The sequence below is a fragment of the Drosophila grimshawi genome, unplaced genomic scaffold, assembly GCF_018153295.1.
Source record: "Drosophila grimshawi isolate 15287-2541.00 unplaced genomic scaffold, ASM1815329v1 contig_1369, whole genome shotgun sequence".
Classification (NCBI taxonomy): Eukaryota; Metazoa; Arthropoda; class Insecta; order Diptera; family Drosophilidae; genus Drosophila; species Drosophila grimshawi.
This window is the reverse complement of record NW_025062891.1, coordinates 2,739,280-2,765,323: the sequence shown is the minus strand read 5'-3', so window position 1 is coordinate 2,765,323 and position 26,044 is coordinate 2,739,280. Positions and strand designations below refer to the sequence as shown.

Genomic DNA, 26,044 nt, shown 5'->3' with positions numbered 1-26,044 from the left:
TCACAGCTACTTCCTTAGGTTTCATATGTTGCACAGTTATCACTTGAATAATTTACCACATACTCGTATAATAGATAAAATTAAGAAAGGTGCTATCAATGTTTTGTACCAAACACAACTGCAAGTTTCGTTTAAATCTTTTGCAAACTCAAAATTAAAATACGGTTTTCAGAACATTAAAAATTCGAAAGAAAAGGCTTTGGTATGCTCTAATGCTTTACAAACAACAACAAAAATATAAAAATAACAAATAAATTAACTATGCTATGTAGTTTGCTGTATATATAAATATGTAATAGTTGTAAGTTCCAACTATTAGAACTTAAATTAAAAATTAAAACGCAAAACAACAGAAACTAGTTTACGATTAAATATGTACAAATATTTATTTAGTCGATAAGCACCTAGTTCGATTTTGGAGATCGTGCTCAAAGCCCAAGCCTACAGCTAAAATAGCAAAACCAAAAAAACAAAAAAAAAACTGTACCAAATTCAATGAGCTACACTTTATTCAAAGTAATACTCAATAGTTGTATATACACAGAAATGCATACCAAATATAGTTAACCAAACTGAATTTAATCAGTTGGCACCTCTAAGTACCCAGACACGTCCCAGTAACAAGGAAATTTATATAGCTAAAGCATACAATGTACCTACTATGAGCACACACACACACACACATATACATATGTATAAGCAAATATATATTGAAGATCCTTAAGGTAAATACATAGTTATACCGATAGCACAGACAGTTTTATACTAAGGGAATTTTACTCGGTTCATTTTGAGAATGAACCCAAAAAAACATGATATGCATTCCAGTGTCTCAAGAACCTACGCGACAAACGCGCTTAGATAAGCCAAAGCTTAGCACACCTAAACATACATTTAGTATCTATAGACTTAGCACTAGGTAATACTTAGCAGCCACTAAACTAGCGACTAGTAAATGTCTCAATGTACAAAAAGCAAATTGGCAATGCCTACAATTAGTTATCAAAGAACCATACAAACCAACAAAAAATTAAGAGAAAACAAAAGAACAACAAAAGCTAGAAAAAAAAACAAACTAACAAAAAGCAAATGTACTTAATATATTTAATTATGTAATGATGATATTCAGAACATATTAAAGGTTAGATTATAAAACTTGCTGTAATATTTAACTGTGCTCTTTAAGGCACTTGACAACATGACAAGAAACTCACAATAAATTCAAAGTAAATAGTTGATGAAAACTGAAATCACTCAGCAGCTTTAATATCCTTAAATTTTATATTTTTAAATTCCATTAAATCTTTTAATTTGGTTGCATTTTATTTTTAACTTTCACATACGAAATAGTTATCTATTTTTGAAGCTTTTAGTTAACTGCGTCTTCAAATTTATCAAACTCAATAAGAAAAGCTAAGACTTTTTTTTGGGCATCTTTCAAAATCTTTAAGAACCTCTAAAAATTTAAATTTATTCCCATATATGTTATATGTTCCCATGGTTACTATAATTAATAAATATTTGTCATTTGTAGCAATCAATTCCATGACATAGTGATCCGAATTGTCCGCTCAAGACTCTCAGAAATGTCCTAATATTCACTTATCATATAAAATTAAAAGTGTGATTGTTTAACTAAACAGCTACCATAACTATTAACCTTTAAGCATGTTGTCATTGAAACATACACAAAAATGTTGCACAAATATATGCATTCCTTTATGATTCAAAAATATTCTAAATAGCTTGAAATTAATATTTGGTGCTCCTTCTATTTCTTAAAGACCCTTTAAAAATCGATTAGGGCTTTATAATCTTCAAGTTGTCTACCCTTTACGGGACAACCTTTTCAATAATATTAAAGTCCGGGGAGTATGGTGTCTACTCAAGTAATTGCACAATTTGGTCGCTAATTCATTAAAAGGGCTTTGTCGTGCTAGTATTTAAAATAACAAACGATTTTCGTGGAAACGCTCTTTGAAGTATATTTTTGTAGACATTCGTATTTATATTTAATGAAACAAATTTCATAATATAAAAGGGTGACCCAAACCAATATTCCACCTGTGAAAGTGCGATGGCGACTTAAAGCACATTCCTCGATTCATAAATCGTTATAGTTCTATCCGCCAAGTCCATCCAGAGACGGATAGGGATATCTTTGAGAGGTGTTCTCTTCTTTGTATTTACATCAGGTATAAATAGAAGTAGAAGCTGAGATATAAACCCCAAATGCAAAGACAACTTGTTCAACCTATTCGGTTCAGCGGCAAAAAAGCATTGGAATAGTATCGAAAATGATGCTAGTCTTTTGTGTGTGTATGTATTTATAGTATGTATGTATTTATTAGATTGAGTAGCTTTACAAAAGATGGCACACACATTAGTTTATGTTTATGTTTATGAATTAATTTTTGGTTTGGTTTTCTTGGTTTCTCTGTGTTCTTAGTTATATCTGTTATGCGTATACAAAAATAATTTCACTTCATTATTATTTCATTGCAATTAATTTAAATGTACTCCCTCAGACAAGGAATCTACTTCCGTGGTGTGGCAAAGGTGTAGGGCGATGCCACCGCGCAGGTGGTGGAGGCGCTGGTGCACTTGCAGCTCTTGCCGGAGGGCGCCTTGCGATTGACCAAACAGATACGGGAATCGGTGCAGCCACCATTGTTGCTCTGGCACTGACTCGGGGCCTGGGGGCAGTTCTGCTCCACGGCTGTCATCGCGTACATCTTGTGGCTGCCATAGAACATTGTCTGGATGGGCTTCTGGCGTACTCCGGCGCTGTCCACGCTCTCAACCTTCTTGCTGTATGGGTTGGTTGAGGTTGGTTAACATCAAATGAGACTATAGGAAGGTTAAGCAAGGGGAAACCTACGTTGTCCAGTCGGTCCAGTAGAACTGATTGTGTATAAATGTCAGGCCGAATGGATAGGATGGCTCGTGGAATACGGTGCGCATCTGGAGACTCTGTGCATCAATGCACTCCACCTTCTTGGCGCCAGCATCCGCAAAGCACAGCTCACCAGTGCTCTCCAGCACCACCAGCGAATTGGGCAGCTTAACAGCATCTGAGCCCAGCAACAACTGGCGATCAGTGCCATCCAAATCGGAATACTCAATCTTCGGAGACGAGCGATCCCAGTCGGACCAGTACAGTTTTCTAAAATCAAAAAGAAAGTTGAGTTTTTTTTTTGTTGCTTGGATTCAATTTTACAGACACTCACTGTCTGTGGGGATCCACAGCAATGCCGCGTGGATTGACCAGGTGCTTGTTGATAAGGACGGCGCGCAGTGTGGGATCATCCAAGCTGGCCACCTCAATGGTGTCCTTCACCGAGTCCGTCCAGTAGAGGCGACGCGATATGACATCAATCGCAATACCCTCGGGTGACTCAATGTCTGCAAATACGATTCGAAATGGGAGCTTCGATCATCTCAATCATCATTCGTCCTCTTACCTGTGGTGATAAAGTCGCGCTTATCAGAGCCATCGTACTTGGCGCTAATGATCATCTTGAGGGAAATATCGCCCCAGTAGACGCGGCCCTCCACACAGTCCTTGTCCAAGCCAATCGCCATCGAAGCCACCATTATCGGATTTATATCGCGTCCATTCAGAGGAACACGTGCTATTCCTACTCCGTAGCTAACAAGCAGGAAGTCCGAATCGTGTTGCTGACGCTCGTGGCAAACGGAGCCATTGCCATAGAAACCTGTTGGATATCATAATATAATTTTCTATAATCTACAAATATATTCAATTGAGGGGCAGTGAATGAGCAACTGTATATAATGCAGTGATTGTGAGTTAAATATATTTCAATTAAACTTTATCTCGTTATCTTGTAACAGGTCTACATATTTACAATTACTCATATAAATATATATATGTGTATATATATCCGATCTTACATAACCCTTGAGGCGCGATTACACTAAATTATTTGAAAATATTTATACGCTTCCCAAACAAAATACTTGAAATCTTAAAGCATATTGCTGCATATTTTTATTCAAGTAATTTTCTCGTTAAAAAAGAATCTGAGTTTTCTAAAATTTTCGTTTCCTTAAGACCATCAATTTGCTGCATTATGGCTTATAATTCTTTGTCAATATTTAAAGGCTTACCATTAAATACTCCTTACGTTGAAATTTTAGCAATTGATTAAGAAACAAAAATTAACTCTCTTAATTGGTTTGAGAGTAGTGGGTAATAGAACAAAAATATTTATAGAGTATCAAATTCAAGTGGTAAGGAGTTTATATATATATATAATTATAGTGAATCCATCATGAAATTAAAGTACGAGTTTTCTGACAACTCAAATTATTTATTTTATTGAGTTTTGCGTACAATTTTTGTAGTCAAAGTACTAAGCCAGAAGACTAATGAAATCTCAAGTGAATAATGAATAACGAAAGCCCAATAAATACCTAAGTATCTAAAGAAATAAAACAATTGAAAGCGCTACTCAATTACAATGAATACTGTAATTAAATGTAGTTACTTTTGGATAATGAGTATTAAAGAAGTGATTGAAAAATGTATTGAACTGTATCACAATTTTTAGGTGCTTAGCATTGAAAACGTTTTTGAATATTATACAGTAGGCACTTTCTTACTCTACAGTTCCCACATCTCTATAGTACTTCTACGTAATTTCATTTCAACAAAAAATTTGTGGTGATATTTCGGTATAAAGATACATTCAATTCGGAAAATAAATTCAAAAACACAATGCGTCCAGTGCAAAGTTTACTAATGAAAGTGTCACGAATGGGCATCCTGCGGGTGACCAGTCAACCGGTCGTGCCGATGATTAAGGACCAGCAGTGTCGCTATATTCAAAGGGTGGATCAGTACAGCAGAAAGACGACAATGCTGCAGTCCATGCGTGAGTTCTTTATGCATCCGCTGACCTGGGATCGTAACAACGGTTATCTAAATGTGCTGCTGGCCCTGGCAATATTCAGCTTCTGTTTCATCAACTCGTGCACACCGTGCCCCGAGGATGTGGTGCCGCCGACCAAAACCAAATAGGAAAGAAGGCGTGGCACTCACCTGGATTGCAGGAGCAGACTAGACCCAAGTTTGTCGAGTGGCATTTGGCATTCATGTCGCACATTGTTGGATTATTAAGGCAGTTCTGATCCTCGACGCACACATAACCATCGCCACGATAACCAGCAATGCATTGGCACATATAATTCGCAGGATCTCTGGATGAGCAAGGGGAGGAGAAGGAAATACAGGTGTGCAATACTCAACAAAATGGCATACTTACTCTGTGGGCTCACAGGTGGCGTGTATGCCGCAATTGTTGCGCAAATTACAGGGTATGGGAATGCTGGTGCAACCGGTTTGAGCATCACCCTGATAACCATCGATGCAATCGCAGTACTGTACTCCCAGACCCACATCCAGCTTGCAGAGGGCATTCGATCCACAGAAAACGGAGCCACATTGACCAGCTGGAACACAAATGTCGCTGACATCCCGCTGGTAGCCCTCGTTGCACAGACAGACGCCTCCATCGCAATAGGCACTCTCCCCACAATGCTTGTCCTGCTCGCATTCGGGTGCCAGCTGGCAGTGATGGCCATTTCCTGTGTAGCCCCTCTCGCAGACGCACTCCGAGCTGCCCAGCTGCTCGTTGTAGCTGCAGGTGGCATGGGGATCACAGATGCCTGGTCTCTGAAATGGACAAATGGCAATGATTAGTGGTTACTCGGGATGTGTTGGTCTGGCATTTGCCCTCACAATGGCACAGGAGGCCTCCCCAATGGGATTACAGGTGTAGCCATCGCCGCTGTAGTCCTGATTGCAGATGCAAGTGTGTCGCAGCTCGTGCTCGTTCCAGGCACAGATGGCATTGATATGACAGTTGGCATCCACATCGCAGGGTATCAGCTCTTCACTCCTTTCCCCATCGTAGCCGCCGCCGTGATTCCGACAGATGCGATTGTCCTCGCTCAGCTCGTAGCCCCAGGGACAGGTGCAGTCTCCAAGGATATTGCAGCTGGACTCCACTTCCTGTTCGCCGAACAGGATGGGCAGACAGCGTCCTTGCTCCCACACCAGATCGCGACCACAGATCCGCGTACAGTTGATGCCATCGCCATTGAAACCCTCGCGGCACCTGCAACGTCCCTCATAGCAGTCTGCATCCGGTGAGCAAAGCTGCAAGCAAAACATCAAAAGATAAATGATATAATAAATTAGATGATCTATATATGAATAAATCAGTATGCGAATAAATATCAATTACATCTATTTATAATTGATTCTATTTCTATATGTACAATTTTTTTATAGATTTGATTTCTACAAATTGCTACTTAAAAAGTGCAATTGAATTATCGCCTTGAAATTTAGAAAACCGCCAAGCTCATCTTGGCTTTATGGAATATTTCTAAAAATTAATTATTTTACGTTGTTAATGCAAGGAAAAAAATCCAAGCTATTTTTAAATGCATACACAAATTTCTTACATCAGCTTTTTTGTTACTTTAAATAGTTTAAAAATGTAAATAATATTTGAAAAACTTTAGTTTGAAAAGTAAGAAACTGTTTTAGTTTATATAACGAATTTCTAAATAAAGTAAGACAATATTTTTTAAATTTAAAAGACCATTTTTTTATTTTAATACCAGCTGATAATAGGTGAGAAAGAAATGGGCTGGCGTAGCCAAGAAATTTTTGTTACCAATGTTTGTAGAAAGTTATTTTGCTCTAGGCTATTGCCGTTCTTGGGACCGGATTCAACGCGGTCCGAGGATGTCGATACAGCAATCTATGTTCCAAGACTGGCTCTATCTTGAAAATTATGGCAGACATGATGGCAAAGATATTCGTGGCCAGTGCCAAATTTTAAAGGACATCGCCAAACATCTACCAACCCATTGGTGACTAGAGGTTCAAGATTGTTGGAGATATGTGATTTTATCGACTTGCAATGATCGACTTAATCGATTTAAACTGGACAATGGCAATGATCGACTTAAATTGGACATAATTGTTATAATATTTACCAAAAATCAACCCTGGCATTGGGAAAAGAAAAACACTTTCAGAGAAACACAACCTTTAGTGTTAGAAAAATAATTTCTGAACAATAAGGACAGTTATAATCTAGCTTAATTGGAATGGAATCGCATTACTTACGTAGCACTCATCAGATTGTTGTCCATTGCCTGAGGATTGAGGATTGTCATAATTCTCGCCGGGCATCTCTTCACTGTGTCGCCATGGTTCTGTCGGCTCCGTCTGCTCCTCACCTTCGTTGTGATAGGAGTTGTCGTCCGTTGGCTCAGCCGGTGTGGAGTATTGAATATTATCAGCAGAATCGTCGCGCAGACAGCGATAGCCATTGCCGCCATAGCCCTCGAGGCAGATGCAGCTGAAGCCACCCTCGTTATTGGAGCACACGGCATTATCATCACAGACATGGCTGCCCTCGGCGCACTCATCCACATCGATGCAGAGCTCGGCGCCGTTCTCGTCCAGCTGGGCGGCATAGCCGTGTTGGCAGTCGCAGCGATAGGTGTCCTCGTAGAGGATACAAACCGCATTCTCGCCACACTGGACACTGCCATCTGTGCAGACATTCGACTCGGCATTGACGCCAATCTTGCTCACGATGCTTGTCCTCAGCGCATTGTCGCGCTGAGCATAATCGAGGACTATTTTGGTGACCTTCTGGAGCACTCGGCTATCGGTGGGATCGGCATCGTCGTCGCGCAGGCAGCTCTGGTAGATGATGCGCTGATCCACCTTAAAGCCAATCACGCTCTGCTCCTCGACCAGCTCCAGTCGGTGAGATTGCTGTGACTGCAGCTCTCCGGGACGCACAAAGCGATACTCATCCGTGTAATCCGGCAGATGCAGCTTGGCAACAGCCGAAACGCGGGGCACCGAGCCGGATATTTCAATCTTGACGCTCAGCTGATCCCAGTAGTTGAGGCCCTCGAAGGTCTGATTGACCAGCAGTCGCTCCCCCGTCTCGTATTCTATGCGCGAGATGTGCTCGTAATTGCCACCAGTCAGCTGATAGCCATTAGCTGTTCCATTGATCGGCTTGGCGAACAGCCATCCAACGGTGGTCAGCAGCGGGAGCACCAGTCGCAGCTGAGCTGCCTGCTCCCAGCTCACCGGATTGATGGTTGTGTAGCTGCGTGCATCCGTGGTCACCACATACGACTGCAACTTGACCTCCTCGTCCACAGGCTGGCCGTTTAGCTGGCCGGTCAGTGTGCCCGTGACACGTATGGGCAGATCATTTGCCAGGCAGGAGCGACCGTTGCCATAGAAGCCCGGCTCACAGACGCAACAGTAGCCCTCGGATTTGTCGAAGCACTGGGCGTGGCTATCGCACTGGTGTCCATTCCCATTGCAGCTCTGAGCAAGTGCTGGCGATTCGGTGTGTGTCTCTCGGTTGTTGGGTGCCAGCACATTCTCGGCGGGTTGCAGCGGTGCCACCTGGTAGAGCCAGACGCCGGGTACACCCAAGTTGGTGCTCTCGCTGAGGAATCGAACCTGTACATAAAATTAAAGTATTCATTCTTGTTCATTAATTACATCAATTTCACTTTGAAGCTTATTTAAATAACAAGTTGAGGTAACTTATTATCTCCTTTATTTTATTTGAATTTATTTATTTGCTTTTAGGTTCATATCATTTAATTTATAATAAATAATAAATAAACAATACAAAATAAAATTGGATTGGGTTTTATTAAATATGTTCTGTGTAAATATTGTTATCAAATATATTTATATATTGCAGTTGACTCAAGAGCAAAATTTAAGAAATAATCAAAAATTTAAATATATTGCTTTGATTAAGAAAGAAATTAAGGTTGACGAACAATTGTATTCACATAATTACACAAAATTAAGCTAATCTAAATTCCAGGAAAAACACAAAAATATCAAAATACAAAGTGAATGTAAAATGTTGAATTTATAGATGGGCAGCAGATTGCTGTTATTTTATGGCAAACAAAATTGCAATTGAGAACAATAAGGGAAAGACAATCCTCCATTACTTACTCCAATTAATTGTTGTTTAAAATTTATAATGATTGCTATTCATTATTTTATTATTATTTATTTTTATTAAATATATATGTCTATCTGGTGGCCTAAGTGACATAATAAACCAAGCAATTAAACCTGAACCTTTGACCACAACTGACCTCTAATGAATATAACGCAATTGTCCTTGAAATGCTTTCTATAATCGTTCCGTTATACTTAACTCGTATTTTCAGACTTTTTATTTTTTAAATGAAATGCTTATAAAAATTTTATATTTATATTTTATATTTTAAAAATTTTAGAAAATCACTTACAATTTTACATGAATATAAAACAACAATATTTATGCACTCGCTCATGAAATGCTTTAGAAAATCATTTCGCAAGTTTCATCTTTGTAAAATTAAAAGTTTATAAATTTGAAATACTTTAGAAGGGTTCTTGCGCGTTTTTAAATTTTAAATTAATATAAAAAATTAAAATCAATGCAATTGCTTATGAAATACTTCAACTCACACACTCATTGAGTCTGCTGCTCTACTTAGGCTAGTTCAACTTACATTCTCCGAGCCGGATCCATTAAGATTGTAATAGCGTCCATCCTCGGCAACGAAGCCCGCCTGGGCGCGTATATCGGGCAGTCCCAGTTCACCGGCCTCGCCCTGCAGCCAGTTGAGGCCACCTTGGGGATAGATGAACTGCACAAATGTTTGGGATTCGCCAACAATCAAAGCCACCTGGAAAGTGTTTAGTCTGTCCGTCTTCGAGTTAAAGTAGCCCACATTGCGCCACGTGGCAACGATCAGTTGCAACGCCTGAAACTCAGGCCAATCGCTGTATGCATAACGCACCAGCTGCTCTGCCCGGTCCAGAGTTTCCGGATCTTGGGTATGGAAGAGGGAAATGCTGCTCTGATCGTCGCTGTTGCTGGTGTCCACGTTGGAGTAGAAGGCCGCTATCGAGGGATACTCGAGGGGAAAGGGCTGATTCAAGTAGTCGGCGAACTCCACATCAAATGTCAAAATGCCATTCGTGTTGATCTACAATCGAGAATGGTAAATGGGTGTCAGAATCTGATGCTTGAGCTGAAGTGGCTGGCTGCTTGTGGAAAGGAAGTGCATATGGTGCATCAATTAGCCATTAACCGGTTGTGAAGTGCAAACAGGCCACTTAACACTTAACGGCCAATGCGCCTAGCGGAAACTAAACAACAACAAGCGATCATTAGAACTCCCTCCCTGTCTCACACTTTCTCTTTTTCTCTCTCTCTCTCCCTGTCGCTTTCTCACTTCCCGTCTCCCTCTCAAACTAATGACTTTCTTAATTTGTTTCCTTGTCGGCAGCCACAGCACGCCTCTAAAATTAGTCTAAAGAAAAGCAAAACGCATCTGTGACGCCGACATTATCCAGCTGCATACACTCCGAGAAAAACTCGCACTGAGATTTAGGAAGTCGTCATACTTTCGGAGCCAAGAGCTGCTCAGCTTATTATTAAGAAATTATTTATCTAAAATCCAGGATCTTTCTTATATTAATCGAAGCGTAGATTATGCCAAAAATTTTAAAAGGACTTTTAAATTTTGGACCGTTTTTAAATGTATATTGCATATGCGTTTTTGTTACTTAGTTAAACATTTGTATTTCAAGATATCACTTCTACACACATTTTAAATAGTTAATAATTTCATTTAATATTATTTCGCTCACTTGTTGTTTGACTTTCAAAAGGATTTTATTTTTTAAATACGGTTTTTGCATTTCTACTTCTCATACCCTGTTGAAAATATATTTCTTAATAATAAAAAAATGCTGCAAAATAGAGAAAAATATTTTTTTTCGTATATTTACTTAATTGTTTCTAAAAACAGAAGAATTTTATATTTTTCCGGGTGAAATTTTAAATTGTTGTCCGCTTTTTTGAGTGTAGCCACCTTCCTCTTATCCTGCATCTTCCCCTTTCATTTCAATTGCATTTCCTATTCCAGTTTCCAACTCTCATTTCACTCTTGCACAACTTTGAGTTGCGCATTTTTATTTTTAACACATAGACTGCATCAATTTTTGCCTAAATAAACAAATGTTCAATTTCAAATTTGGAATTTCAAATTTGGAATTTTCGAACTAGAGCACAGGTGTTTGTAAAACTGCTCCAGTATATTTTGTTTCTAGCCGGTAGGCGTAACATAAAACAATTTTCACCATGGGTAGCTGCACTTCATCTTCAGCCCCCCGCTGAGGGTGGAAATGTTCAAATATTTGGCATACTCCAGATTCACACAAAGTAAACAGTCAGCAGTCTCGTGGATCTTGTGGAAATTTTACATTGGTTTCAATTATAGTTTTTCATATATTTATATTTAATTTTCATATATACTATAGAAAAAAAAATTGAGTTTTCTATATATAACTACAACTCACAAGAGAAGAAAAATTAAAATTCTACATAATTTTCAATCTTATACAGTATATCAGAAATGACACAAAGAGAAAAGTGAAAGCTATCATGAACCAATATCCTCCATCAAGTTTTATTTAATTGTCCTTTATGATCCATAAATCCGTAGTCCATCTTCAACTTTGCTGGCTAGGTATTTTATATATTTATCTCTCTTGAAGGCAATGCAAACATGAATTTCAAATTAACCTAACCCTGTAACCTCAATTTCAAAATTTTCATTTCATTTTACTGACTTCTCATGATTTTGACACATCTATTTATAGAGACCAAAGGGGTTTCATGAGTTCAAAATTCAACAATAATAAAACTGAATAATGCGTTGTCGCTGGAAAAGAAACGCTTTGGTTATTTTTGGTCAAAGGAATTTTCGGAAATTTATGCATTTCTATGTCCATTTTAATGCCACACATTTTGTGCCGCGTGCTATTTTTCGACGTCAGACACATAAATTCAGTTAATTAACTAACAAAAATAGGCGACACTTTCGCCTCGTCGCTGTTCTTAGAGCAGATCATAATTTCTTGCTGTTTAACAAAAAACAATTTGAAAATAATGTCGGATAGCCAATTTGAAGGTGCCGACGATTAAGTACCCTAAACTAATACCTAGAAAAATGATGCGGAAATATTTATTAATTTAATCTCGACAAAAACTAAAAATATATTAAATTGATTTAATTTAATAGTAATATTGTATATTTTGCATTTTAAATATAAATTAAGGAGAAATGAATTTTGTATTATTTTTAATTTAAATTTTTTATTTTTAATTTTTTACTTTTTTATTCTTCTGTGTCAACTGATATTAGTCATCAGTAAATAAATACTAATTAGAACAGACTGAAATTATGTACTTGTGGAGATGAAATTAAATATATTTTTGACCAACTGTTTCTATAATATGGGAATACAATTCTAAGCCGATCATTTCTATTGATTTTTGATTAAATATGTAAATTGATAAAATGTAGCTTAGCTTTCAAAAGTGAAATTTAAATTCTCACTAACTTTATAATTCTAAAAACATAAAACTTTCATATGAAACAACCAATTCTTGAAGCGATCTTTCCTGTTGAAAATAATAGTAACAATAAACTGGGCCGATTAATAACAAAATATGAAATAGCCCATATTTCACCCGATCGTTGCCATATAAGCTAATAATAATAATAAACTAGGCCGATCAATTATATGTATAATACAAATTTAAAATTTGGTCGAGGCTTATTAAAAAAGAAAGAATACATTTTTATTTGAAACAAGTCAATTAAAAACCGATCGTTTTTCTGTAAACTAATAATAATAATCTAAATCGATCGTTTTGTTTGATTAAATATGTAAACTGATTAAGCGTAGCCAGGCTATACAGATTAAGTTTTTCATTTACAACCGATCGTTTTCGTTGTCTTTGTCTTACTAATCAAAAATCAATCTGTGCATAGAATCAAATACGCCTCTGTCAATGTGTTACGCATCATTTAAGAAAATTGAAGTGCCCCCAGTGAGGGAATTCGGAAGAGGCGTCTAAAAGATTGGGTGCGTGCCAAGGCGGCATAGCGACATGAACATCAATGGGTTGACTTGTCGGCTATTTATTGTTGAGACTGTGCCTATAACATCGCCATGGACCACCCCAAGTGTTCTGCTTTCTTGTTGTTGTCCTTCTTTTTTCATTTATTTTATTTTTTTTATTTTTTTGGTATTCGGGTTGAATGCAAATTGGCGCTCGCTGTAAAATGTATCTTTTAGATAGATTTTTCGCTGGGCGACCAGAATCAGCTCGTTCATTACACAGTTAATGTGTCGAAATTCTTCGGCTGTCATCTTTTGCCGAAAATTAATGTTGATTTCTGGCCGTCAAGCTATAAATACCGCTGGCCACAGACAAACACGTATATTGATCCGAGAAAATATTGAACTAAGCAGCAAGTGATTTACGAATTATCAATTGCTGTCGTTATCGTCTCAGCCTTATCAGCTGGTCGAATGCAAAAATCATCCATTCAGCGCAGAACTCAATACCATATAGAATTACGATTCACGACTTACATAGATGTTTTCATATTTCTCGCCATAGAAACTGATGGGCTTCTCCAATTGCAGAAGCGCCTGTTCGCTGTTGCCCTTGGCCAAGTATTGGATGCTGCCGCTGCCCTCGACATATTCGTAGAGCTCATCGGAACGCAGTGTGTCCAAATAGTGCTCATATTGAGCATTGACGGTGCCGGAACCAAGCGTCAGCAGCAGCAGCAGTGACGCCAGTAACGCATCATATTTTCTAATTAAAGTTTTCATTGCAAGAGCAAAGTTTGATTCTACGATTTATTTGTTTTTGTTTTCTTTTAATTTGTTATAAAAATTCTGATTAATTTCTTATTTCCACGCGTGTTTCACAATTTTGCAAGCATCATTTTCACACACACACACACACACACAAGCACACACGCACAGTTTGTTTCCAAAAATATCGGATTTATAAATAACGAACCGGCGGACAACTCAGTATCTATAGTCTATAGATATACCATAGTCTATAGTCTAGAACTATAATATATATATAAATTTAATTATATATATATGTATATATATGCTTTTTGGAACAGTGTCTTGGAAACAACTCCTGTCTCTCTAGATTCAATTCAATTCGATTCGATTCGATTCTTCCACCGAGCAAAAGCGAACCGCACGCGCTGCCAACAAATTCTTGACTGAATCGGGCGCTGCTCTGTGGGATGCTCTTTGGTTCGGTTCGAACAACCGTTACATTTGACATACATATATGTATATATAAAAATGCGTGTGTGTGTGTGTGCGTATACTGTGGCAAGCGTGTGCTGGAGTCTTCTTCAGGCGCTGTTAACAAGCAATTGCAATGTTAACTGCATGCTAAATAGCATCCAAATGGCATCCAATGCAAATTCTCTGCAGAGAGCAATAGTGCAAGAGAGTGTGTGTGTGAGAGAGAGGGGGAGAGAGACAGAGAGGAAGTGAAACAGAGCGTAAGAGAATAGCTGAACAAAATAGGCAGCAGATCTTTGTCGATTAACATATTTATTTATGACACTTCGCTTTCGCTGTTAACATTTATGTTCTACACGCATTAAGATCGAAAGTATTTTTGCACACATTTTGACATCCGACTGAGATGAGTTGTAAAAAACTGTGAAAAAACTACTCAAATATTTTGTAGTGCATATGTTGATTGAGAGTGATCATAAGGTAAAATTTATATAATATTCATCTGTGTATAAATATATTATTACTAGTTTTAATGAGTATTAATGAAAATATTGTAAAATAATATTAAATAATATTCATCAGATTTTTTTTTAATGTAATAGATAATAGAAAATGGAAAAGTGGAAAATTGGTGTTAATTTTAAAATTTAAGAAACATTTCACCTTTAAGATATTTTTTAAAATGTACTACACGAAAAATACATGAAAATGAACACGTGGAATTGTTATTTAATTTAAAATACATTTTCAAATATCTATATGAATATTAATCAGAAACTGCATTCAAATTCAGATTAAGTTTGTAATCGGAATCAGAACCCAAATGAAGAATTTCTTAAACACAAATACCGAAACTGATATTATTTGTCCGGAATGACCGAAGCAGAAACAAAACAAATACGAGAACTTATTCCAAATTTAAAAACTTTAGCTGTCATAGTGTCTGAAATATTCGCTGTTGACCTTGATCAAGAATATATATATATATATGATCAAGGTGTATATATATACATTAATATTCCATATATATATGTTCAGGATAGAAAAAGAAGAAAGACAGAAAGGACATTTTAGGCACGCCGAAAATAACAGATGCGTACAGATCTCAGTCAACCTGCTGACAACTCAATTTCATTATATATTTAAAAAAGTCAATAATATACTACTCTGATATAGAGAATTCTGCAGACAGTTAAGTACTGGTACTGTACCGGTAAAATCATGGCAGAAATACTTAACCGAATACCATAAAAAGGACTTGGAAAAATGTCGGAATAATTAACAGAATTTGTATACTTTAATTACCAGAATCGGAATCTGAATACGCTTCGATGGAATAACCTGTATAAAATAGAGCTACTTAGCACAAATATATTCAAAAATACCAAAAAATGTTCTTAATACAAATATCATTGTAAAAGAAACAAACAAATAAAGCTTAATACTTTGAACTTTGAACATAATATTAATAGATTAGTTGTATGACAATGCAGATGATTGTTTTTACCAAAGAAAGCTATTAAAAGAGCTTTCCGCTTCTATTGGAACTATCCATGTTCACAAGACCCCAACATATGGATGATTAACCAACTTGAGGTCATAACTCGTGCTCCACCCCAAGAATAGACATACTCAATATTGTAGGTGTGTGTGTGTGTGTGTCTTTTCTTTCTTTTATTTGATAATCGAAATAAAAGCGACCCCAAAAAAATGTAAGACATCAAAATAAGGCACACGGCTGAGATGCGCCCAGTTGATGTGTTGGGGCATGTTCCAATTCCGGGGAACTGAACTTCAGGCGGGCACGTGCCGCTCGATTGAGCACACTGCCACATGCCACCATGAAGCGCCGCAGTTGCAACTCCACGACAGCAACTCCCTCCAACCCGTTCCGGACTCTGATCCGTAAAAATAAACAATTGGGAAGTTGTGAGTTAGCGACGCAGCGTCTGCGTCTGCGTCTGCGTCTCCATCTTGACTGGTGGACATCGTCTTGTACATAATGATCATCTACTTGGGCTATTTATGATGTATTTCTCGGTTAATTAGTTGCAGCTGGGAAATTGAAATGGTAATGGTAATGGTGAATGGTGAATGGGAATGGGAATGGGTTTGCTTGTTTCGTTTCCGCATGCATTTGTCTCAGCTGCATTTGTTTCAACAGACGCTTTTCAGTCTCCATTCTCAGTTTCAACTCGAAAGTGATTTTCCTTTACTATATTTGGCAGCGGGGCGCGTCTGTCACAAAGATACTACATACAAATATGTATCTGTGTGCCGCTTGATCGGTGATGGATGGATGGATGTCTTGCCATCATTAATCTTCAGGGAGTTCCAGGAATCAGAGCAGAAAAGCGGTATGCTCCGGAAAAGATATAAAACTACGAGTATAATGTATACCTTAAAAAAATTAAATAAATAAAAAAAAGTGTATTTAAAAAATTGTCTCTAATGTGGCTGCAACAATTACAGCAAAATAATTAACAAACGCAACTCAACCTAATAATTTAATGCCATTAAAAACATTAGATGTTACGCCCAATTAGTTGTTTTGCCCGTTGGGCAGCCTATAAAACTCACTGAAAAATTGAAAAACGCCGTTCAAAATGTTTCTGAAATGGTGCCAACTTTTGTATGGATTGCTGCTGTTGGAATTGGTGCTGGCCAATCCTGAGCTGGATGAGGATTGTGAGCTCCGTGCAGCTGATACCATGGTGAACACTTGGAATTATATGTACTTTTTAACAATTCGACTTATATGGCATATAACCCTAACTTTATAGCACGACTTTTGTTGTGATCTGCACGATGAGACGCCCCAGTTTAGCGCCTGTCAATTGGAATGGGGAGATAAATTCGACCATGACACCGAGGAGAATGAACAGATCTATATGTTTGTGAGTATTACGACTATAATATAAGGTGCTGCGCAACTAGATAATTGGTAAATGCGCTGAAACTATTTAGAAATAGGCGCTTGAACATTTCTACAGACATGCTCCGAATTTACCCAAAACATTTTCATTTCCGTTTTTGGGTGATCTAAATTAATCCCAGTCTTGTTGGCAATGTGAGTACAATAATTCCATTAACTATGCAGAACATGCTCAAATTAATAGCAAGTGCATATGTGCATATTTTCAAAATGGAATAATTTTACTTCCAAATTGCTAATTGGAGCACGCCTTTAAGAAATGATAATATATATTGAAGATTTATGCAAGGCGTACATCACAAAGATTAAAGCAAATTTCATTTTTTACGTTCATAATATATATATATATATAAATATATTTTATTTTTTTAAATCATTTTTGTTATATTATTTTTAAAAATCATAATTCTTTTCTGCAATGTTTACATTTTTGTATCTCAGCCAGGCAAATTGGATGACTATGCCATATATTAAGTCACGAGGAAATCCTTATCCTTATAAGAAAATTTGTAAAATGTTCTCAAATATGCAGTTCGCAAATGAAGTACACAAATTTTAGATGGAGAACAAAGCAACTCAATGAGATGATGCAGCTTGTATTTCTCACTCACTCAGCACATCTCTTTGCCTTTAAAGTCTGATCATAAAATTGACCTGGATGATGATTTTGGTTTTAAAATAATTGATTACAAAAATGAAAATTTATCAAAAAAGAAAAATGTATTTATGAGCACTTGCGCAGTACAAAAGAAATGAATCTTAAATAACTATTATTTATACATAATACCACTTTAGCTACTCAATACAAAAGTCAATTTCATTCAAAATTTATATATATATTTTTTTAAATATCATGAAAACCACCTTAAATATATTTGAGCTTCAACAAGCCCTATCCCAGCTATAATTTATTTAAACCTTTATCAAATCATCTCATTTTATCCCTACCATTTCTTACAGTGTACAGCTGAATGCACTTACAACAGCACCAAATTTCTGGCCGCTGATCGTAAATCTCTCAATTTGCGTCGCATTCGCTTTCATCTGGAGCACGATTTGGCCGACGCCGAGGATGAGGAGCTGCTCTACCAGACCTACGTCAAGTGTGACAAACACGGTGCGTACTTCTATCTGTCTCTCTCTCTCTCTATCTCGCTCTCTTTCTCTCTCTCTCTCTCTCTCTCCCCTTGTATTGATATTCACACTGCTCCCGTTCCACTAACTTGTCCCCTTCGTGCAGCTTTGGACCAACTGGGTCACAACGGCGTGAAAGCGGTGGCCAAGCGCCTGGCTCCACACGGCTGTCATCCTTACCCGGGCCTGGTGCTGGAGTGCGTCGCCAACGAGATGATATTGAACTGTCCGCCCAAGCGCTTCCATAAGACAGCGCAATGTCGCGTTACTCGCGACTATCTGCGCCAGTGCATGCAGTTTCTGAAACACACATAGATCTGCAACGCAAAGATATGTAACCAAATATTAAATAAATATGTCATATTCAAAAATACTGCAAGTTTCTTAATTATTTATTTATATAATGTGGTTAATGAAAAGCCCATAACTTTTAAATAACCCTGATTAAATTAATTTTCAACATTTTTACGATTTAAGAGTTTTCTGTGCCAATTTTCGATAATTTTCAATCTCAAACTGAATCGAATTTTGGTTCTGATTCCGATTCTTGTGCGTAACGTAAAAAATTCAAATAATTATTTCCTTATTTTTGCAATTTTTTTTACGGTAATCGGTTTCGTATTGGCAACTTGATTTTTAAACATTTTATGCCATGGGAATACTCTAACATCATTTGAGCAAAAATACCAACATTGGACAAATACATAAATCACATTGATCGGCCAGATTTCCTAATAAAATTGAGGTGTCAGTAGGTAGGCTGAAGTCTGCAAGTGTCTGTTATCTTCGGCATGACTAAGATAGCCGATTAAAAATGTATAATAAGGTTACATAATCTGTAGAAGAAAGCGTATCCGCCTCATATATATTCTTGATAAGGATCAACAACTTTGTCGATCTAGCCCTTTCCGTCTGTATCTCCATGTACATGACATATATGAGATCTCGTCTATGTTTTGGTTCTGATTCGGATAAATAATATCAGTTCCATTTGGAATTTAGGTTCTGGTTCCGATTCTGAATCTTAATCGGTAAGCATGCGGTTCTCCTTTCAATTCCAATTCCTATCATTCAGCAATTCATATTTTACATTTGAGTTGTTTTGCATTTTGTATTTATTTTATTATATTTTTTAAGTGAATTAAAATAAATAAACTGTTTTGGATTGCTGGATTTATTGTGGCAACGACAAATGATGAACCAATAGGCTTATATAGTTTTCTCCTGCTGCTGTTATGGTTTTGCAATAGAACATCTTGTGGCTTGGAGGTCAGCCTGGGTTCAGCTTCACAGCTCCACAGATTGCTGTGGAACAGCTAAAAGCCTCTTCTTGACAACTAAGAATTGGTACAACTGGACAAGTCCTTCATCTGACATATAAATCACGGCAGAGTTATTTTTGCTAACACATTTGATTTTTGTTTATATGATTACAGTCTATATTATTAAATATTATATTTACAGAGACTTAAATTTAGCTACACTGCTTAACGAGATCCCCATCCAGGTGCAGTGCATCGCATTTTTTGAGCAGCTTATCGAAGCGTTTGTCGAACTTCTTTGCCTGCTTCTCGGTCAGTTCCGTTTGGGCCAAGTGTTTTGTGTACTTTTTGAGAAGCTTCTTCTTCAGCTTCTCCTGGAAAATGCCATCAGGCTGCTTGGCAACTAGTTTCAACAGCTGCACAGCCCAATCGAATTCGTTGAGCTCTTCGTCAGCTGCTCCGTTTGATTCAGTTGTTTCCAGCTTTGACTTTTTCGTGGGCGGCGCTTCATCATTGGTCTCCACTTTGCTGGCTTCGGCTTCCTTAGCTGCCTTAGCTGCTGCCAACTCGTCTTGTTTGGCCTGCTTCATTTTGTTCAGCTCCTGCTCGAGTATGTCCCAGACCTGCGTGGCCTGCTGGCGAGGCATGCGCATGCAGTTGCCCACAAAGTTCTCGAATTTGGCCTTCTTGCGGGGCACATTGTCGACACTCTGCAGCCGCTGGAATGCGCTGCGGAGCGCCGGCGTCAGCTGATACTCGCTGCTGTCCAGAATGGCGCGTATGATGTCCATCCAGCTCTCCTGTTTCTGTGCATTCTTGTTCCTCGGCTCCTTGGGCACAAAGTTTTGATTCGAGTACTTTTGCGCCTCCGAAATGCATTTTGTGTGAGCGACGTATTCCTCATTGTAGAAATCTTTGAGGCAGTCCATGCAGGAGACGCTCTTTGCCTGGTTGCGACAGCGCGTCTGATAGTGCTTCTCGACGGCCGGCTTTTTAACGGACTCGCCGCAAATGTTGCATGTGAAGAAAACCATACTTTTGTCAGGATTTATAAGCGGATAAACAGACGCGGTGAGTTCCACGTGCGCGCTAAGAGATTTATTTATGCTTACTTATCGTTAATCGATAGTTGCAGAGCAGCTGACGTTCACAACCACTCAACGGTTGGGACGTTCATATCGAATAACAGTTGGGCCACAGCTGTTTATATAGTTACGTTCTGACTATCGCACCTGTTGCAAAACCATTAAGCCCAGTACGCAGCTCAACAATCAACGTAATAGAAAAATAAAAATAACTAAAACTTTTGGCAAAATGCTTGACAGCGAAATTTTTACAGTCGGTTCTGAGACAACAACAATAAAATCCACTTTCTGCATAACCTTAAATATTTAAATTAACAAAATTTACCGACCAAAATGAATCATAAGTATTTAATTAAAGGTAGCAAAAAGAGCGAATATTTGAAGACCAAGCAAAATCAATTATAGTTTAATTTTTATATGATATGAGATGATATTTATTAATATATAATAAATATATATCATATAATTTATTTTATTAATATGGACAATAATATATGATTTAAGTTTTATAATTGATAATTAAAGTAATTAATTAATTTTAAAATTTTGACTGCATAAACTTATGTCAACTCCATCAAAAGAAAATGCAGCTGGACGCATGGAACGCTACGATAAGTGATCAAGCAGCAGCCTCAAATTAAATCTTGTAGTAAACGTAGATCTTTTGGCTTTTGTGTATTCCACCTGTCTGGCAGCACTGGTCAACAATATGCGTGACAGTCTCGTAGCAGTCAGCCCTTAGCCGACTGCATAAACCTTTGCCATCTCTAGCAGCGTAAAACAGCTGTTGGACGCATGATGTGGTTGCCTTTATTAAAATTGCAACGAATCGCGCTGCATAGAACGCTGCGAAAACTGACTAAGCACAGTATCAGAATGAGCATCAGCAGCAGCAGCACAGTGTTGACGGCTGCTGAGCAAAATGCAATGCCCGCAAAATACGAACGTCAGCCAAATGTGCTGCGAAAAAAACTATCATCGGTTGTGCCGGGTTCAGTGAATCTGCAGGTGCTCGGGGCAGGAGCAAATGGTTCGCCAAGCGCCGTTTACCTGTTCACGGATCAGTCGCGCTACCTATTCAACTGCGGCGAGGGCACACAGCGACTGGCACACGAGCACAAGACGCGCCTGTCGCGCCTCGAACAGATCTTTGTCACCCGCAACACATGGAAAACTGTGGGCGGATTGCCGGGCTTGGCGCTCACTATTCAGGATGCTGGTGTGCGCAATGTGGGTCTGCATGGACCCCCACATCTGGACACCATGCTGCAGAGCATGCGTCGCTTTGTGGTGCTCAAGCATCTGCAGATGCAGACGATAGATGCCACTGAAGGGAATCACTTTGAGGATTCCATTATGAGCGTGGAGTCGCTGGTTCTGCGCAGCGAACAGCAACCGGAGCAGCCAGTCATCAGTTATATATGCGCGCTCAAGCCACGACCGGGTGCCCTCAATCTGGTCAAGTGTGTGGAGCAGGGAGTGACGCCGGGTCCGTTGCTGGGACAGCTTAAGAATGGACACGACGTAGTCCTGCCTTGCGGCAAAGTGGTTCACTCTGTGGACGTGACCGAACCGGGCGAGACGGCGCTCTCCTTCGTCTTCATTGATGTGCCCAGCGAGGATTATCTGCAGTCTCTGCAGGCACAGGCACAGGAGTACAAGAAACTCGCTGCCACGCAGCTCACCGAGGTGGCAGTGGTGGTGCACTTTACTCCCGCCACGCTGACAGCCCATCCGGACTATCGTCGTTTCATGGAGCAGAACTTTTCGCAGTGCACGCAGCACATCTATCTCAACTCGCCGAAGAATCCCTTCTCCGGTTATGCGGCTGCGCATCGCATTCAGTATCAGCTGCATCAGCTGGAGCCAAACATCTTTCCGCTGCTCGCCGAGTCGGATGAGCTGCAGCGGAGCTGCCCGAGCAGCATGCTCAGTCACAGCCTGAAGAAAACCAAACTGAATGAACAGGAAAATCTGGAGACAAATCATGAAACGGAGCCAAAGCAAATGGATGGAATGGTTATGAAAACGGAAACGGAAGCGGAACAGGGCGTCACCTCAATGGCGAGTTTTCATTTGAGGCCCAAGAAGGGTGAGTGGGATATACACATACATTCATATGGGATCGGAGTACCCACTTCATGCAGATCCAAAATATATATTTATTACCATGGACACGTTTGTCAGTTGCCCTACTTTTTCAGCACATAAAATTCCAATTCCAATTTGATTTGAACAACAATTTTAAAGTACTTGTTAATGCTTATGCTGCAGGACTGGATCGCACACTGGAGGCCAAGCTGACGCCGCTGGAGTACGTCAAGGAGACGCATGCAGTGCCCGGCTTCACAGAGCTGCTCGCCCAGTTGCACAATGAAGCCCAACTACAGCGACCAGATACAGCAGTTGGCAGCTATCCACGCATCATATTCCTTGGCACTGGGTCCTGCATACCGAACAAGACGCGGAACGTCAGCTCCATTCTCATCCAGACAGCGGCGGAAGCGTTTATGCTGCTCGACTGCGGCGAGGGCACCCACGGCCAGATTGTGCGTCTCTATGGACGCGAACGTGCCGAGCAGATAATGCGTCAGCTGCACGCTGTTTACATCTCCCATTTGCATGCGGATCATCATATTGGACTCATTGGCCTGCTGCATGAGCGACAACGATTGATGCCGGCGGCACCATTGCTGTTGCTCGCACCCCGTCAAATCGAGCCCTGGCTGCAGTTCTATAATCGCCAGATTGAACCGATTGCGGATGCGTATACGCTGGTGGGGAATGGGGAGATGCTGGATCAGCCGCTGGCCGACGAGCGTGTGCAGCAGCAGTTGGGCATTGCCTCCATAGCCACCTGCCTAGTGCGCCACTGTCCGCATGCCTACGGTATCAGCCTAACGCTGCACGCACAGCACGAGGGTGAGCCGGTCAAGTTGACATACAGCGGCGATACGATGCCCTGTGCGGATTTGGTGCAGCTGGGCCGGAACTCAACGGTGCTGATACACGAGGCCACCATGGAGGATGACCTGGAGGAGGAGGCGCGCATCAAGACGCACAGCACCGTCTCGCAGGCCATTCAACAGGGTCGCGACATGCAGGCGAAGCACACCATTCTCACCCACTTCTCGCAACGCTATGCCAAATGCCCGCGTCTGCCCAGCAGCGAGGATATGCAGCATGTGGCCATTGCCTTCGACAATATGCAGGTGACTGTCGACGATCTGAAGCACTATCACCGGCTCTATCCAGCCCTGTTGGCCATGTATGCCGAGTACACTGAGGAGCTGGAACAGCGCGCCGTTAAGCGAGAGCTGAAACAGGAAAGGAAACGCAAATTGGCTCAAACGTGATGCTCGAATTCAAGTTTATGCCTGACAGATATCTGCAAAACATTCATTTCATGTCGAAGATAACGATTATACCAGTGAGCAAATTGTGATTTGAATATAATTGTGCTTGGAATGCCTAATCACATCAGAAAAGCTGCCTAGCCTGAAAAACGAGTTGTTAAATTGCATATAAAAATCATTTGTAACATTTTTTATACATTATACATTTCATATACTCTTCAAATGCTAGCCACTTATTTAAAACTTGTTAAATGCACTTAAAACTTGTTTGAAAGTATAGTTGACTTCTCATGACACTCGATAAATGTTAAGTCGGAATAGGGCAGGTATAAACGTAGGACAATAAATAATCTATAGACATATACACTGCTAAAATATACTTTGAAATCTATGAAAATAAGAAATCATATTAAATATAAGCTTAAATTGTGAGACAATGTTTAAACGAGTGAATAAATTGTGATGAGATTATGCCGATATCAGTTGTTGACAACCTACATAATTTGCCTTTAATTGTAGTCGAAACTATTTAAATTAAATTTGTACCTTTTATTTGCTGAAAGGAATGTTTGTAGATTTGTGTCCTATAAGATTGAGATTGACTACTTAATATGAAAAAGTGCTCTTTCTGATAAGATATGCCGGTGTGCTACAGGAAAAAAAATATATATATATATATTTATATACATATATCAGATGTGTGTCAACTCCATCAATATGCAATACTCGATAAAAATTAAAGCAGCTGTATATGAGTCTATTTTGAAGTAAAGAATCGCACATATTGAAAAAAGTTAATTGTATTTATTTGTCTTGCGATAAACCGCAGATATCTCCACGTGTTAGCTTTGTTAAGCAATGAAAACTTGTATTTATTATTGGAAAAAAGAAAACTACAATTGATGTTGTTGTTTTTGGTGTTTGTTTTTATTTATATGTTTACTTTATTTGCTTAGTTTTGCATTCGGTTGCAACAGGTGTCTGTGTAATAAACGCTCATCAAATTACAAATTTAGTTCTTCAATATTATGATGTAAATGTATAATTATCGCATATTAATCTATTAGCATTGTCGACACAACAAAAGGCCACTATTTTTTTTAGTATTTATAATTTTTCCATTTTTTTAGTCAATAAACATTGTATATTTAAGGCACTTGGTGTTCAACGATTTCAAATGGCGATTTCTCAATTGATTCCTACTCAAAAATTTAAATATTTTATTTTTCATCTCTTTTTTTGTGATTTTTTTTCAGTTTTATTATTATTTTTATTTTTTTTTTTTTTGGAAATTAGCTGTGACTAGTTAAAATTAGTAGGTAAACGAAAAAAAATAAGAATATAACAAAATATCGAGGCTTATGCTATTATTTTAGTTTAGCTGGTGATATTTGGTGTGTGTGTGTGTGTGTGTGTGTGTTGGGGGATGGTGTTTTGTGTGTGGCTCAAACGTCTGATTAATATTTTTGTTTTTGTTTTATAAATAAACATAATTTCAACATTTCTTTAAAAATAAATAAATAGTTGTACATTATTTAAATTAAAGAGAAACACATCGGCAAAGATAAGCAGCTGATATTATTTTTTTTTTTTAACAACAATTGAAATTATAATGAATTATAATTCATATAAATAATTAATAATTGGTTCTGCTTTGGCTGCGGATCAAGTTTGTTAGACTACAAATTCATTGAGTTCAGAGATGATCGCTTCATAGTTTTCCTACTTCATCTACTTCACCCCATCTGCGGCTGCCAAAGCAGAAAACAAATATCTAAACGGTTCTCAACACTGCATCATTTCGAGTTAATTGGTTCAGGCACGTTCCACGTAGTTGCCGGGGAATGTGCCAAAGCAGCCGGTTCGCTGCGAGGTGCCCACAAACCAGCCATCGTCGCACTTCTCCAGCACATGCACCAGATCCCCCTCCAACACCTCCAGCTCATCCGAGTTCTGCGGTCGGTACTTGTACAGTGCCCGATATCTGTGATTTTCCAATTACAAAACGAAATTTAATCAATAGTCAAATA

At 38.8% G+C, this 26,044-nt stretch overlaps 6 protein-coding genes across 15 annotated transcripts in view; 3 read left to right on the top strand and 3 right to left on the bottom strand.

Annotated features, from left to right (window-relative positions):
* Positions 1–2,318: 2,318 nt before the first annotated feature.
* Positions 2,319–14,034, bottom strand: LOC6560086 (nidogen). The gene is made up of 10 exons (XM_001987152.2): positions 13,553–14,034; positions 9,607–10,086; positions 7,172–8,542; positions 5,768–6,187; positions 5,292–5,701; positions 5,069–5,226; positions 3,465–3,719; positions 3,231–3,405; positions 2,882–3,166; positions 2,319–2,811 (listed from the first exon to the last, which is right to left on the bottom strand). The coding sequence occupies exons 1-10, from the start codon at positions 13,796–13,798 to the stop codon at positions 2,538–2,540; spliced, it is 4,074 nt and encodes a 1,357-aa protein (XP_001987188.1). The 5' UTR covers positions 13,799–14,034; the 3' UTR covers positions 2,319–2,537.
* On the top strand, positions 4,622–6,265 carry LOC116804964. Its single transcript, XM_032734169.2, has one exon. The coding sequence runs from the start codon at positions 4,745–4,747 to the stop codon at positions 5,045–5,047; it is 303 nt and encodes a 100-aa protein (XP_032590060.1). The 5' UTR covers positions 4,622–4,744; the 3' UTR covers positions 5,048–6,265.
* A 2,814-nt stretch (positions 14,035–16,848) lies between the features above and the next one.
* On the top strand, positions 16,849–18,629 carry LOC6560085 (general odorant-binding protein 68). The gene is made up of 4 exons (XM_001987151.2): positions 16,849–16,956; positions 17,026–17,139; positions 18,138–18,294; positions 18,418–18,629. The coding sequence occupies exons 1-4, from the start codon at positions 16,849–16,851 to the stop codon at positions 18,624–18,626; spliced, it is 588 nt and encodes a 195-aa protein (XP_001987187.1). The 3' UTR covers positions 18,627–18,629.
* Positions 18,630–19,411: 782 nt separating this feature from the next.
* On the bottom strand, positions 19,412–20,660 carry LOC6560084 (uncharacterized protein C16C10.8). Its single transcript, XM_001987150.2, has one exon. The coding sequence runs from the start codon at positions 20,605–20,607 to the stop codon at positions 19,786–19,788; it is 822 nt and encodes a 273-aa protein (XP_001987186.1). The 5' UTR covers positions 20,608–20,660; the 3' UTR covers positions 19,412–19,785.
* A 779-nt stretch (positions 20,661–21,439) lies between these two features.
* On the top strand, positions 21,440–24,511 carry LOC6560389 (ribonuclease Z, mitochondrial). Its single transcript, XM_001987149.2, has 2 exons — positions 21,440–22,750; positions 22,933–24,511. Exons 1-2 carry the CDS (start codon positions 21,454–21,456, stop codon positions 24,012–24,014), a joined length of 2,379 nt encoding a protein of 792 aa, XP_001987185.2. The 5' UTR covers positions 21,440–21,453; the 3' UTR covers positions 24,015–24,511.
* Positions 24,512–24,922: 411 nt separating this feature from the next.
* The window catches only part of LOC6560388 (sorbin and SH3 domain-containing protein 1), a 51,915-nt gene continuing 50,793 nt past the window's right edge, over positions 24,923–26,044 (bottom strand). For all 10 annotated transcript variants that reach the window (XM_043214366.1, XM_043214367.1, XM_043214368.1 and 7 more), the window contains one exon: positions 24,923–25,998. In XM_043214366.1, coding sequence (XP_043070301.1) covers positions 25,830–25,998 — 169 coding nt within the window. In that variant the 3' untranslated portion in view covers positions 24,923–25,829. The remainder of the gene's footprint in view (positions 25,999–26,044) is intronic.

Excerpts from the sequence above, each read along its gene's own strand:
- LOC116804964 (XM_032734169.2), top strand. The coding sequence starts at position 4,745 with ATGCGTCCAGTGCAAAGTTTACTAATGAAAGTGTCACGAATGGGCATC.
- LOC6560086 (XM_001987152.2), bottom strand. The coding sequence starts at position 13,798 with ATGAAAACTTTAATTAGAAAATATGATGCGTTACTGGCGTCACTGCTG. Across the intron at positions 10,087-13,552 it reads AGAAATATGAAAACATCTAT|ATCAACACGAATGGCATTTT; the intron begins GTAAGTCGTGAA and ends TCTCGATTGTAG. Across the intron at positions 8,543-9,606 it reads ATGGATCCGGCTCGGAGAAT|GTTCGATTCCTCAGCGAGAG; the intron begins GTAAGTTGAACT and ends TTTTATGTACAG.
- LOC6560085 (XM_001987151.2), top strand. The coding sequence starts at position 16,849 with ATGTTTCTGAAATGGTGCCAACTTTTGTATGGATTGCTGCTGTTGGAA. Across the intron at positions 17,140-18,137 it reads ATGAACAGATCTATATGTTT|TGTACAGCTGAATGCACTTA; the intron begins GTGAGTATTACG and ends CATTTCTTACAG. Across the intron at positions 18,295-18,417 it reads CGTCAAGTGTGACAAACACG|CTTTGGACCAACTGGGTCAC; the intron begins GTGCGTACTTCT and ends CCCTTCGTGCAG.
- LOC6560084 (XM_001987150.2), bottom strand. The coding sequence starts at position 20,607 with ATGGTTTTCTTCACATGCAACATTTGCGGCGAGTCCGTTAAAAAGCCG.
- LOC6560389 (XM_001987149.2), top strand. The coding sequence starts at position 21,454 with ATGATGTGGTTGCCTTTATTAAAATTGCAACGAATCGCGCTGCATAGA. Across the intron at positions 22,751-22,932 it reads TCATTTGAGGCCCAAGAAGG|GACTGGATCGCACACTGGAG; the intron begins GTGAGTGGGATA and ends CTTATGCTGCAG.